The sequence below is a fragment of the Equus przewalskii genome, chromosome 22 (assembly GCF_037783145.1).
Source record: "Equus przewalskii isolate Varuska chromosome 22, EquPr2, whole genome shotgun sequence".
Taxonomy (NCBI): Eukaryota; Metazoa; Chordata; class Mammalia; order Perissodactyla; family Equidae; genus Equus; species Equus przewalskii.
The window spans coordinates 53,496,771-53,510,308 of NC_091852.1; the positions used below are offsets into that span (position 1 = coordinate 53,496,771).

The 13,538-nt window shown below is 50.3% G+C and overlaps 1 protein-coding gene across 4 annotated transcripts in view; it reads left to right on the forward strand.

The window, feature by feature from the left end:
- IPPK (inositol-pentakisphosphate 2-kinase) overlaps positions 1–13,538 on the forward strand; it is a 49,005-nt gene that overhangs the window by 23,824 nt on the left and 11,643 nt on the right. For all 4 annotated transcript variants that reach the window (XR_011531740.1, XM_070590564.1, XM_070590563.1 and 1 more), the window contains exons 8-11: positions 350–422; positions 2,194–2,473; positions 4,376–4,526; positions 5,220–5,322. Coding sequence is in view for 3 of the 4 variants with exons in the window: in XM_070590564.1 (XP_070446665.1) it covers positions 350–422; positions 2,194–2,473; positions 4,376–4,526; positions 5,220–5,322 (607 nt within the window). In the remaining variant the exon portion in view is untranslated. The remainder of the gene's footprint in view (positions 1–349; positions 423–2,193; positions 2,474–4,375; positions 4,527–5,219; positions 5,323–13,538) is intronic.

Sequence of the window (13,538 nt, forward strand, 5' to 3'; positions counted from 1 at the left end):
GGGGGGGCCTTCCGTGAGGTGGGGGCTACTCATCTGCAGATAGCCAGGCCCCTGGGTAGGGCTTCAGGTTCTGCCTGGGGTCAGGGTTGCCTCCATAGGTTCTCGAAGGTTACCTGTGGGATCTAGAGGCTGGGGAGATGTTGCCATGAAGAAGGGGCAGAGAGCAGGTTGGGGATTAGGGGCCGTGTTGTGTGTGCCTCTGTGAGGAGGAGTGGAGAGAATGCGGCTCCTTGACCGGCAAAGTCTGGAGACCTTGAGCAGCTGCTCTCAGGCGCATCCCCTGAGCCAGAGGCAGGTGAATGCAGAAGCAAAGACTGCTTGTAATTCTATCAAAACTTTCCCCTTTTAGAAATAAGCAGAGAATGCACTTTGCCTTGAAAAGCTTGTTACAGGAGGCCCAGAACAACTTAAAGATCTTTAAGGTAAGAGTTGCTTCTGTTTTATGGCACTTCTGGGGTGGGGCCACTGGGTGTCTGGACTGAGCCAAGTGAGCTCTGGTGCTCTGGTCCCTGATGGGGCTCTGTGACCTTGAAGATGAGGGTGTCTGGGCATGGTCCTTTAGTTCCACGGGCTTGGCATCCTGAAACTCCTGGAGTATGTGACATTGATTCCTTGACCTGCTCAAGGGCCAGCATCCTGACGGGCTAAGGCTGCCCCAGCCCCTGGCACCTGGCTTCGCCTCGGCACTTTGTCTTGGCCTGCTTTCCTCCCAGGAGCTCCCACTTTCCCCTTGCTGGGTACATCTCCTCCCGCTGTAAGGCAGTCTCAAGGGTCAGCGTCTCTCAGTGGTTTCCCCTGGTCCCGTGGCCAGCAGTGGCCTCAGTTGTGTCCCCACTGCCCTAGACACCCACACCTGTGAGCTCTGACAGTTCTGATAGGGGCCTCTCAGGAGAGGCACGATGCTGCTGAATCCTAACCTCGTTGTTGAAGGAATGCCCCGTCCACACCTCTTCTTGGATTGGGTGGACCCCATTCACCAGCTCAGGGTAGAGCAGGGGCTGTCCTCGTCTGTCTCATCACTGCTGCCCAACAGCCACTTGTCATCTCACAGTTTCCGTGTTCCGGAATTGAGGAGCAGCATAGCTGGTTCTGGCTCAGGGTTCCTCTTGAGGCTGTATCCCATCTGCAGGCTTGGCTGGGGCCAGGGGCCCTGCTCCCAGGATGGGCCTGCAGCTATGGGCAGCAGGCATTAGTTCTTGGCCACATGGGGCTCCACGGGGCTGCTCAGTGTGGCCGCTGTGGTCTGAGAAGAGAGCCATCAAGACGGAAGCTGTAGCATCTTTTATAACTTAATCTTGCCAGGGATGGTCTGTTGTTCTGCCTGTATTCTGTTGGTCACACAGACCAGACCTCCTGGAGAGGACTACAGGGTGTGATTGTCGAGGGAGGGGGCCAGTGGGGACCGTCTGGAGGCTGCTGACTATACCGTCTCACAGATGGGAAACTGGGTGCAAGTTGTTCGTCACTCCCCAGGGTTGGCTGCTGCTCAGATCTGTGGAGACCAGGGATCCCTTAGGGGCTTTTACCCTAGACACCAGAGGCCCCCAGAAAAGTCCTGGGGTGAGGCCCATTGGGCGTTCCTGCCTGCAGCCCTGAGAATGTTGGTGCCATAAGGGGTTTCTTTGCTGGACTTGGTTTTAGAAGGCAAGATGGCCTTGAAGATGAAGATTTCCACATTAGTGATGCTGGCAACTTTCTCCATTCTGGCGGGAGCCAGGCCCAGCCTGTCAGAGAGGACAGAAGCCCTCTGGGATGCTGGCGGCCGACAGACGTCCACCCTGGCCGGAAGTTTGCCCGCTCAGGGTTGGACTGACGCCGTGTCCCCCTTGGTGGCACCATGTCACGCAGCCTCTCGAGTAATGGGCTGGGTCTCTGGGAGTCTGGGCCTCAGGCCGAGTTTGCTTGAGCTGCCAGTGTGCTGCCTGTCCTGGTCTCGGGGTTTGCGTTTCAGGCCAGGACTCTGGTCTCCAGTTTTTAGAACTTTTCTTCGTTTTCACATTCCGTGGGATTTGCCTGTTGGTCAGTGACATTGTGTGTGAGGGTGGGTGTCCCCGCAGGGCTGCAGTGTGCAGTGTCGTCGGACAGGGCCCGTGTGAAATGTCGCCTCCCTTCGCCTGCCAGTGGTGGGGAGTGAGGTGGTTTCCTGCCGGGCTGTTGAGGCTGACGATCCCCTGTCTCCCTCCCCACCGGAAGAACGGTGAGCTGATTTACGGCTGCACAGACGCCCGTGGCCCGGTGGCTGACCGGAGGGAGCTTGCCCGCCACCTGAAGCCATTCTTCTTCCCATCCAACGGCCTGGCCGGTGGGCCCAACTGCACGAGGGCCGTGATCCGGGAGCTGGTGCGCGTCATCACGCGGGTGCTGCTGAGTGGTTCAGACAAGGGCCGGGTGGGCGCCCTGAGGCTGGGGCCTGGGCCACAGGGCCCACGTGTCTGTGAAGCCAGCCCTTTCAGCAGGACACTGCGCCGCCAAGGTAGGTCTGGGTGGGTAGGTGGGCGGGCAAGGGTGCGGCCTGGCCTCACGGAGCTTCTACAGGAGCAGCCTGGGCACACCAGGGCTCCCCAGCCCTGGCCTCTCACCTTGCAGCCCCGGGGTGGGAGGCTCCATCCCTCATCTTTCACATGGATTTGTTAATTGCAGCACACGTGTGGGCCATAGGGCTTTCCCTGAAATACCATCCCACGTGTCTGCATCCTCTGTGGTTTGCTGAGCGCTTTCTCTGCATTGTCCCCTCCATCCTCATTGTGGCCCTGAGGGTGGGTTTTCCTTGGCCTGTTTCTTAGACATGGAGAATTGAGGCACAGGAGTCAGAGTCCCATAGAGCAAGGCCCTTCAGGGCAGAGGGTGGCCCCAGCTGGCAGCAGTTCGCAGATAGGCGTGACCGCAGGCACATGGGGACTGTCTCTCCAGGTGCCTCTTCCTTTAAGCCCTGTCCTCACAGACTCCCTAGTGGGCTGCTGGGACTCCGGGGCGCCCGGGCTCCAAGGCGGCCTGGTGGCAGGTTTGGGTTTCTGCTATGAATGTCCTCGGGCTCTGCGTTTGCCCCTTTCTCATCTGCTGGTGGCTCCACGACACACTCAGGTCTGTGGTACGTGGAGCCATAGCCAGGAGCTTATTTGGGACTCAGATTATTCAGTGTCTGTCCTACAGCCCCGTGTGCCCTCTTGGAGCCCTGATGACACCGTAGGGTGTGATGTGGGGGGAACGGCAGCCCTGCTCCTACGTGGCTTTCAGCTGCTGTCATTTTTGCCTTGCGGCCACCCAGGCACAACAAAGCACCTTTGTCCCTCATGCCAAGTTTTTCTCGGCACAGGTGAATTTTGTGGGTTTTTGTCTTATTGCAAAAGTGATACCTGATCATCTTAGAAAATTTTGGTGAAATTATGCTCATACTTCGGCACATAACTGGATTTCAGTAGACGGAACGTGTCTGGAAGGACTCCACGTGGATGCTGTTTGCTGGGGCACTGTTGACCCCGGGGGACCTTTCTTCCTGACGTCCCCTGGACACATACGTGGACACATGCGTGACCTGCAGGATGTGTGGTCATGCTCTGCGTGCTGTTTCATAATCTGATGTTTCTGCCTGATTAGCATAAACCCATCAGTCTCAGCAAGTGTGTTTGGAACTGTCACTGACCACATGGAGGTGCTCCGCTGCGTGGGCGGCCTGTGACTTAACAGATCCCTCCGGCTGGGTCCGTGTGCTTGTATTCTGTCCCACGTGGCAAGTGTGTCTTTTGGCGGTCAGCACATCAGGACCGCACACAGCCACAGCTACGCCCTGCAGGGACTCGGACCGTCTGCAGTGCTGTTCTTTTTGTTCATGGGATGTGGTTGCTCCTTCCAGGGGTGAGAGATGGGTCGGACCCTGTCTCTCTCCAGCCCTTGTGGCACCTGGTCCCCGGCAGGGGACCCAAGAACGCTTGAGTGTGGAGTGGCCTTTGTTCCCCCAGCATCTCTGAGATGATGGCTCCCTGCTGCCAGCTTGTCAGCAGTGGCTTTGACCACCGTCCTCGGTGTGGTCACCCGCCTGTCTGCATGGGCTGTGGCTTTGGGCTCTGCAGTTGCCATCTTGTGTATTTGGGGATGTCGGCATGTTTGGGGTGTCGGGGTCGTTTTGTGCCTTCTCTTATTTGGACTGAAGGTCTGTCTGTAGACTTAGACGTGGGCTGGTGTGGTGGGAGGCAAGGATGCTGAGAGGAGGAGAGGCACAGATAGGGGGGACATGGGTGTCCGCCCTTTGCTGTGTGCCTGGCCCCGTGTGCCCACGAGTCCTGGTCCCAGCAGCTCCGTGAGGCAGGGTGCGGTCTGTGCCGCTGCCTTTTTCAGTCCTCGACAGTAAACCTCTCCTTTTCCCTGATGTTCTTGGTAGGAAAAAACTCCCCGGAGTGCTCGGGGTTACCGAAGGGCTGTCTTCTGTACAAAACCCTCCAGGTGCAGATGTTGGACCTGCTGGACATCGAAGGCCTCTACCCTCTGTACCGGCGGGTCGAGAGGTACCTGGAAGAGTTTCCCGAGGAGAGGTGAGGCCCAACCGGTGGCGCCCCTGCCTGTCCTGGGCCTGTGTGTGGCCCCAAGCAGCCCTGAGCAAGACAGGAGTGTGGCGAGAGCCCTACAGGAGGACGGCCCAGGCCTCCTGGGAGGACTGCCCATCTGGCCACCCCTCTCCCTGCCCCAGGCACCAGGCCTGGCCTGTGGACTCAGTGCCATGGGAAGCAGGACCAGGGTCCTGTCAGATCAGTGGTCACTTGCTGCTTCTAGAAGTGAAAGCACGTCCTGTGAGCCTGGCAGGCCTGCAGGGGGCAGTGCTGCTCCACCACTGAGCAGTCGCTCGCCCAGCCCTCGGCGCTGTCAGCGTCCTTCACCGTAGCCTCGTCTGTCCCCGGTGACTTGACGGGGATCCCTGGGGTCCACATCTTTGGCGTGTGGCAGGACCAGGGCTGTTCCCCTGGCCTGGACCCCCTTCCTCCACGCGGCCCCCTCACTAGGGTCTCCAGCCCGGGCACCATTTGTCATAAATGCAGGACTGTCGGCCCCGGCCTGCTGGGTTCCCAACCCTGTTAAAACTGCTGCTTCAGAACCAGGTTTAGCATCAGCGAGAGGAGGGCCCGTTCGATGTTCTTTAAAGCAGACGTGTGACTGTTCCATTGTCAGCAGTTTAAGAAACAAGCCCAGGCAGCTTTGTCATCCTGTTTTTTTGGTGCTTTTTCCTTCAGAAAAACGTTGCAAATAGATGGGCCTTATGATGAAGCGTTTTACCAGAAGCTGCTTGATCTCTCCACTGAGGACGATGGGACGGTGGCCTTTGCACTGACCAAGGTGAGCATGCCCTTCCAGAAACACACTGTGTGCTCCTTGGCTCCTGACATTCACTTGGGGTTTTCCCGAGAAACCTTGTTCCCCCACCTACCCAGGCGGTTAAAGCAGGAAAATTGGGCATTAAATAGAAGTGGCTCAAGTTTCCCCAGATGGACTGGGCCAGGTGAGGCCCCGTCACCTCAGCTTTTAGGGAAGGTCTTCTTTCATTGAGTTGGCTCCAGCCCACCCCAGGCCCAGCCCTCCCCCCGACCTTGTGCTGGGGTCCCGGACCGGGCCACTACTCTGTGCTTCCTTCTCAGCAGCCTTAGAACAGCTGATGCCAGCCATCCTCTCCTTGCGCCCTGGCTTGGGGCCCAGACTCGCCCCCGTGGCTGTGTGGGGACGGCTTCCTCTCCTGAGAACGCAGGCCCAGGGTGGCTGGGAGCATCTCTTGGGGACGAGACCTGGTCCTGTTCTTCCTGGTTCTGTGGAATTGGGGATTCGGAGACTCTGTGAACTTGGCTAGAAAAAGACTGTCTTTATCTTCACTAACTCCTAAGTGACACGTAAGGTTTCCTTCTGTTAGAGTGGGCAGTGACCACGCCGCAGGGTCACCAGGACCCCAGCTTTGGCACAAGGAGGAATCAGACTTCCTTTCACACTGCGGTTTTGCAGTATCTCGCGCTCTCTTTATATTCATCCTCCTGAGGTTTTGTTGAGTGCTATCTGATACGTTTGTTTCAAAAAATGTTTCGATGTATGACCTGGTCGCTCTCTGTTTTTATTTTCTGCATTTAAACTTGTTCCTCTGCGAGGGGCCCCCAGGCTCTGCTGGGCTCTCAGAGGTTTTGTAGACGCCACAGTGGCCAAGCAGCCCTGCTCCAGTGGGAGTGAGGCGATGGGTGCAGGAGCCAAACTCGGCGCCCTCCTGTGCACGCGGGCACTGCCCTGCAGCCGTGGGCCCGCCTGGCGGTCCTGGTGCTGTGTGGTCCCTATGTGAAGAGCTCTCACCCTGGTCTGGCCAAGGCTGCTGTGCCCTCCTCTGCAGCTGTCAGCTTCCAAGGAGGAGGACTGAGGAGGTCCCTCCGAAGCCAAGGGCTGTCGGGGTTAGTGGAGGTGTGCGGGGTGGAGTGGAGCCTCTGTTCCAGACCAGAGCAACAGAGTCTGCCCCGTGTGTCTGCAGCTTGGGTACGCAGATTTAGGAGTGAATAGCAGCATTGCTTCTTTTTTCAAGAGAAGAAACAGGACTTTATTTCCTTTTTTATACATTTCTATGTTTTTCAAAATCCCTACTAAATATGCATGGATTACGTCTTATTTCAGTTTTTAACCTCCTAAATAATCTTGTGTGAGAGATTTGAGCAGTCATTCCACACTGTGGGCACGGCTGAAGGCAGTACGCTGGGGCCCACTGAACGTGGCTGCGGAGAGAATGCCCTGTGCTGGTGGATGGGCAGCTTGATAGCCCTTACAAAATGGAGCAGCCGAGGCCCTGCGGCCTGCACCTGAGGCCCTGCACCTGAGGCCCAGGTGCTTGTCACAGAGAGGACATGACCTGTGCTCACCACAGCCCATGCAGTGGTGTTCACAGCCGCCTTGTTTGTCACAGCTGGAGGTGGCTGCCAGCCCCTGTGGCGGCCATCACACGCCAGCTCTGCACCTGCACAGCATCCTGTGTCCTCCAGGGGGTTGTGCCGAGTGATGGGAGCCACACCCAGGGGTCACACACTGTCGCCCTGTTTCTGTGACACTCTTGAAATGACCAAGATGAGTGGCTGCCGTGGTTGGGAGGAGATGGAAGGAGGGTAGGTGCGGTTAAAAAGGTCGACGCGAGGGATCCTTGTGGTGGAACTGCCCTGTCTCTTGACTGTGGTGGTGGATGCGTGACCCTTCATGTCTGAGGAAGTACACACGCAGGAGTACATGTAAAACTGGGGAGGTGGGAATAAGATCCTGGAGTGTGTCAGTGCCACTGTCCTGGCTGTGATGTTGTGCTTTGTGGTTTTTCAAGATGTCACCACTGGAGGAGACTGGGTAAAGGGGACTCAGGATCTCTGCATGACTTCTTACACCTGCCTGTAAATGTGACAGTATTGCTTCCCAAGCCATGATATCTGTGGTTATCACTGTGTGTCTTTTCAGAACCTCGCACACGCACACACACCATCTGGGGGATCACATGCGTGTTTGCCAGCTTGCGTTTAATGTAATGTGACTTGAGGTCTCTTCGTGTTGAAATATTAGGATCTGCCTCTTTTTGTTTTAGGGAGTTAGGTTCTGGTGGTGAAGAGGGTGGTTGTGAAGCCGAAGCTGGGGAGCAGGTTGAGAACCTTCCTAGGCCATAGACTATTAAAAGTTCTTTCAGAGGCTGGTCCCGTGGCCAAGTTGGTTAAGTTTGTGAGCTCAGCTTCACCAGCCCAGGGTTTCACCGGTTCAGATCCTGGGTGTGGACCTAGTACCACTCATCATGCTGAGGCAACGTCCTACATAGCACAGCCAGAAGGACCTACAACTACAATATACAACTATGTACTGGGGGGCTTTGGGGAGAAAAAGAAGAAGAAGAAAAAGAAAAAATTCGCAACAGATTCTAGCTCAGCTGCCAATCTTTATCTAATTGAGCCCTGTACCTCTGATGAAACGAGGGAGGAGGGGATGTGGTCTTTATTTTGAGGCTAAGGAGGCTGCAACCCAGACTAGCTCTTGCTCTCTGTCTGTTGTGTAGTATTGCATGCAGGAGTCAGCAGACGATCTGTGAAAGGACAGACTATAAATGCTTCCGTCTCTGTAGGTCACCTGGGGTCTGATGCAGCCCCCCAGCTCTGCCACTAAGCTCAGAAACAGCCGTGGACAGACATCAGAAGCACGGCTGTGTTCCAGCACAACTTCATTTACAGAAGAGGTGGCGGCTGCATGAGGCCCCCGGACCGTAGTTTGCTGATCTCTCTTCACTTTTGCTTGTTAGTTTCTTTATTCCATTTTTTGCTCTATTGGTTTGGAAGTTACACATTCTTTCATTTTAGCAGTTACCTGTCCATTTCAACCACGCATACTTCAAGCCTAAGGTTAATCAATAACTCGACCCCTGCCTCCCCCTACCACACACACACCATAAGGACCTGGGACACGCTATTCCGGTTGCCTCTCCCACATTCATGAAGCTAATGTTGGGTGTTCTTTGTGTACTTTTTTGAAAATCACAGTTTACAGCATTACTTTCTACAATGATTATTCACATCTGCTGTGTGTTTACCCGCATCTCTGCCCAGTACTCCTGCCTCTCAGATCCTCCTCTTTCTGCAGTAGCTTGATTGAGATATAACTTACATACCATACAGTTTACTTGCTTAAAGTGTACAAGTCAATGGTTTGTACTATATTCACAGACATGTGCAACCACCACCACAGTCAATTTTAGAAGATTTTCATCATCTCAAAAAGAAACTCCTACCCTTTAGCCATTATCCCCTTATCTCCCCATCCCCCCGAGCCCTAAGCAAGCACTAATCCACTTTCTGTCTCTGTAGATTTAGCTGTTTCAGATATTGTATATAAATGGAATCATTCAGTATGTGGTCCTTTGTGACTGGCTGCTTTCACTTGACATAATGTTGTCAAGGTTCATCTGCATAGAAGCAGGCATCTGTACTTCATTCCTGTTTATGGCCAAACCCTATGCCATTGTATGGGTAGACTATATTTTGTTTATCCATTCATCAGTTGGTGGACATTTGGGTTGTTTCTGCACTCTTTTTTTTGGTGAGGAATATTGGCCCTGAGCTAACATCTGGTGCCAATCCTCCTGTTTTTGCTTGAGGAAGACTGTTGCTGAGCTAACATCTGTGCCAGTCTTCCTCTGTTTTGTATGTGGGACGCCACTGCAGCATGGCTTGATGAGCAGTGTGTAGGTCCACACCTGGGATCCGAACCTGTGAACCCCGGGCTGCTGAAATGGAGCATGCCAAACTTAACCACTCCACCACCAGGCCAGCCCTGGGTTGTTTCTACTTTTTGGCTCTTAGGTGTAATACTCCAATAAATAGTTGTGTGCAAATCTTTGTGTGGATGTATGTTTTTATTTTTCTTGGGTATATACATATGAGTGGAATTGCTAAGTCAAATGGTAACTTATGTTGAACTTTTTCGGGAACTACCAGACTGTTTTCCACAGTGGCTGCACCATTTTGCATTCCCACTAGCAGTGGACAAGGGTTCCAGTTTTTCCACGTCCCCACCAGCACTTCCTGTCTGTCGTTTTGGTTTCAGTCATCCTAGTGTGTGTGAAGTGGTATCTCCATGTGGTTTTGATTTGCATTTCCCTGAAGAGTAAGAATTTTTTTTCATGTGCTTATTCCCTATTTGTGTATCTTCTTTGGAGAAATGTCTATTCAGATCCTTTGCCCACTTTTTGATTATGTTGTCTTGTTGAGTTCTGAGAGTTCTATATATGGTGAAGAGTAGGCCCTCATCAAATATATGATTTGCAAATATTTTCCTCCATTCTGTCAGTTGTCTTTTCACTTTCTTGATAATGTCCTTTGATGCAAAAATGTTTTTAATTTTGATGAGGTCCAGTTTGTCTATTTTTCTCTTTTGTTGTTCATGCTTTTGGTGTCATCTAAGAATCTATTGCTAAATCCAAGGTCATGAATATTTTTCCTGGTTTTCTTCTAAGAGTTTTATAGTTTCAGCTGTTACATTTAGTTCTTTGATCCATGTTGAGTTAGTTTTGGTATTTGACTTGAGGTGGGGGTCCCACTTCATTCTCTGCGTGGGATATCTAGTTGTCTCAGCACCACTTGTTGAAGAGACTGTTTTTACCACTGAATGACCTTGGCACCCTTGTGGAAAATCAGTTGACCGTAGATGTCTGGGCTTATTTCTGTTATCAGGACAGGGTGATTGATAACTGTTGCCTTTTGCTAAGTTTTGAAACTGGAAAGTGTAAGTTCTTGAGCTTTGTTCTTTTTCAAGATTGTTGGGAATTTAGAGCCCCTTGTAATTCCATGTGAATTTTAGAATCAGCTTGCCAGTTTCTACAAAGAAGCCAGCTGGGATTGTGATGCGGATTGTGGTGAATCTGTAGATTGCTTTGGGTAGTAGGGCCATCTTGACAATAGTAAGTGCTCCGATTTGTTAACATGGGATGCTTTTCTGTTTATTTAGATCTTTGTTTTTCTTTCAACAATCTTTTGTAGTTTTCAGAGCATACATTTTGTACTTTAAGTTTATTCCTGATTTTTTTTAAACTTTCTATTTTTTGCTGAGGAAGATTGTCCCTGAGCTAACATCTGGTGCCAATCCTCCTCTTTTTGCTTGAGGAACATTGTTGCTGAGCTAACATCTGTGCCAGTCTTCCTCCATTTTGTATGTGGGATGCCAACACAGCATCATCAGTGTGGTGTGGGTCTGTGCCCAGGATCCGAACCTGTGAACCTGGGCTGCGAACGTGGAGCGCACAAACTTAACCACTGGGCTGGCTCTCTGAATGTTCTATTCTTTCTGATGCTGTTGTAAATGGAGTTCTTTTCTTTTCTTTCCTTTTTTTTTAAAAAGATTGGCACCTGCGCTAACATCTGTTGCCAATCTTTTTTTATTTATTTTCCTCCTTCTCCCCAAAGCGCCCCTCCTCCCCCCCAGTACATAGTTGTGTATTTTTAGTTGTAGGTCCTTCTAGTTGTGGCATGTGGGACGCCGTCTCAGTGTGGCCTGATGAGTGGTGCCATGTCTGCGCTCAGGATCCAAACCAGTGAAACCCTGGGCTGCCGAAGCGGAGTGTGCGAACTTAACCACTCAGCCACTGGGCCAGCCCCTGGAGTTGTTTTCTTAAATCTGTTTTCAGATTGATCGTTGCAAGTGTATGGAAATACAATTTATTTTTGTATATTGATCTTGTAGCTTGCAACCTTGCTGAATTTATTAGTTCTAATAGTTTTTTTAGTGGATTCCTTGGGACTCTCTCTATATAAGATCATCTGTGAACACAGATAGTTTTACTCCTTCCTTTCAATTTGGATGTGTTTTCTGTCTTTTTCTTGCATAACTGCCCTGGCTAGAACCTTTGTACAATGTTGAATAGAAGTGGCGAGAGCAGATATCCCTGATTTGTTCCTGGTCTCATTGGGATAGCATTCGGTCTTTCATCATTATGTATGATGTTAGCTCTGGGTTTTTTGTAGATATCCTTTACCAGGTTGAAGAAGCTCCCTTCTCTTCCTAATTTGAGTGTTTTTATCATGAAAGGATGTTGGACTTTGTCAAATGTCTTTCCTGCATCAATTGAGCTTATCATGTGTTTTTTGTTTTATATTTTATACATACAGTATATTACATTAATTTATTTTTGGACATTACAACCAACCTTGCATTCCTGAATCCCACTTGGTCATGGCACATGATTGTTCTTACATGTTGCTGGGTTCAATTTGCCATTATTTTGTTGAGGATTTTTGTCTCCATATTCATAAGAGAAGTTGGTCTGTAGTTTTTGTTTTTTATGATGTCTTTTTTGTTTTTGGTGTCAAGTAATACTGTCCTAGTTGAATGAATTGGGAAGTGTTGCAGCCTCTTTTAATTTCTGGAAGGTTTTGAGAAGGATCGATGTTAAGTCTTCTTTAAATGTTTGATAGAATTTACTAGTGAACCCATCTGGGTCTGGGCTTTTCTTTTAAGTGATGTTTTGATGCCTACTTCAGTCTCTTTACTTGTTATAGGTCTAATCATATTGTCTGTTTCTTCTTTTCTTCTTCTTCTCCCCAAAGCCCCCTGGTACACATTTGTGTATTCTAGTTGTGGGTCCTTCTAGTTCTGCTATGTGGGATGTCACCTCAGCACGGCCTGATGAGTGGTCCTAGGTTTGTGCCCAGCATCCAAACCAGCAAAACCCTGGGCCGCCGAAGCAGAGTGCGGGAACTTAACCACTCGGCCACGGGGCCAGCTCTGTCTGTTTGAGTCAGTTTGGTCATTTGTGTCTTTCTAGGAATCTGTCCATTTCATCTGAGTTGTTTACAATTTATTGGCCTACAGTTGTTTATAGTTTTCCTCCTCTTCTTGAAGAGCATCCTTTAGATGCCACGTTAGTGAAAGTCCTTGGTAACTTCTCTCTGTATCTGTTTATCTGGGTATGTTTAGATTTTGTCCACAGTCTTGAAAGGTAATTTTTTCTAGGTACAAAGAAGCAGTTGTTTTCTCTTAGCATTTAACCATTTTCGCAGTGTCTCTGGCTGTGGATGTCGCTGCTGAGATGGCTTCTGTCAGTCTCACTGTTCTTTCTCAGGAGGCGTTTTTTCCTTGTTGGCTGCTTTTAAGGTCTTCTGTCTCTCTTATTGACATTTTAGTGCAGTTGATTAGGTATGGTTTACTTTTTATTTATCCTGCTTGGTGTATGTTGTGTTTTCTCTATTTGTGGATTTATGTCTTTTATTATTTCTGGAAAATTCTCAGCCATTTTCTCTTTAAATATTTTCTTCATTATCCTGTTTTCTTCCTTTGGGGGTCTAATTAGATGTATATCAACTTCATTTTATTTTCCACACATTGTAAATGCTCTTTCATGTTTTCCATCTCTCTGTCTCTTTGTAGTGCGTTCCATGTGTTGTCTTCAGTTTTGCTTTCCTGTTCACTGATTCTTTCTTCCCCTGTGGCTAACCTGCTAGTTCATTTGTCCACTGAGTTCTCCATTTCTATGCAGCCACACGCTGTGTAATGATGCTGCAGTCCAGCAGACCGCACACACAATGGTGATCCTACACAGCCTAGGTGTGCAGGAGGCTGTGCCATCTAGGTTTGTGTAAGTGCCCTCTGCCATGTTAGCACAATGACAGAATCGCCTGGCCACACCATTCTCAGAACAAGTCCCCAGTTAAGCAGTGCATGACTGCAGTTATATATATATATATATTTTTTTTTTTAAAGATTTTACTTTTTTTTCTTTTTCTCCCCAAAGCCCCCTGATACATAGTTGTATATTCTTCGTTGTGGGTCCTTCTAGTAGTGGCATGTGGGACGCTGCCTCAGCATGGTTTGATGAGCAGTGCCATGTCCACGCCCAGAATTTGAAACAACGAAACACTGGGCTGCCTGCAGCAGAGCACGCAAACTTAACCCTCGGCCACGGGGCCAGCCCCTGCAGTTATATTTTTAATTTCTCAAAGTTCTGTTTGGTTCATTTTCACATCTGCTTGGTATTTTTGATAATTCCTATTGCTTGCCCATTTTAAAATTTCATCTTTTATTTC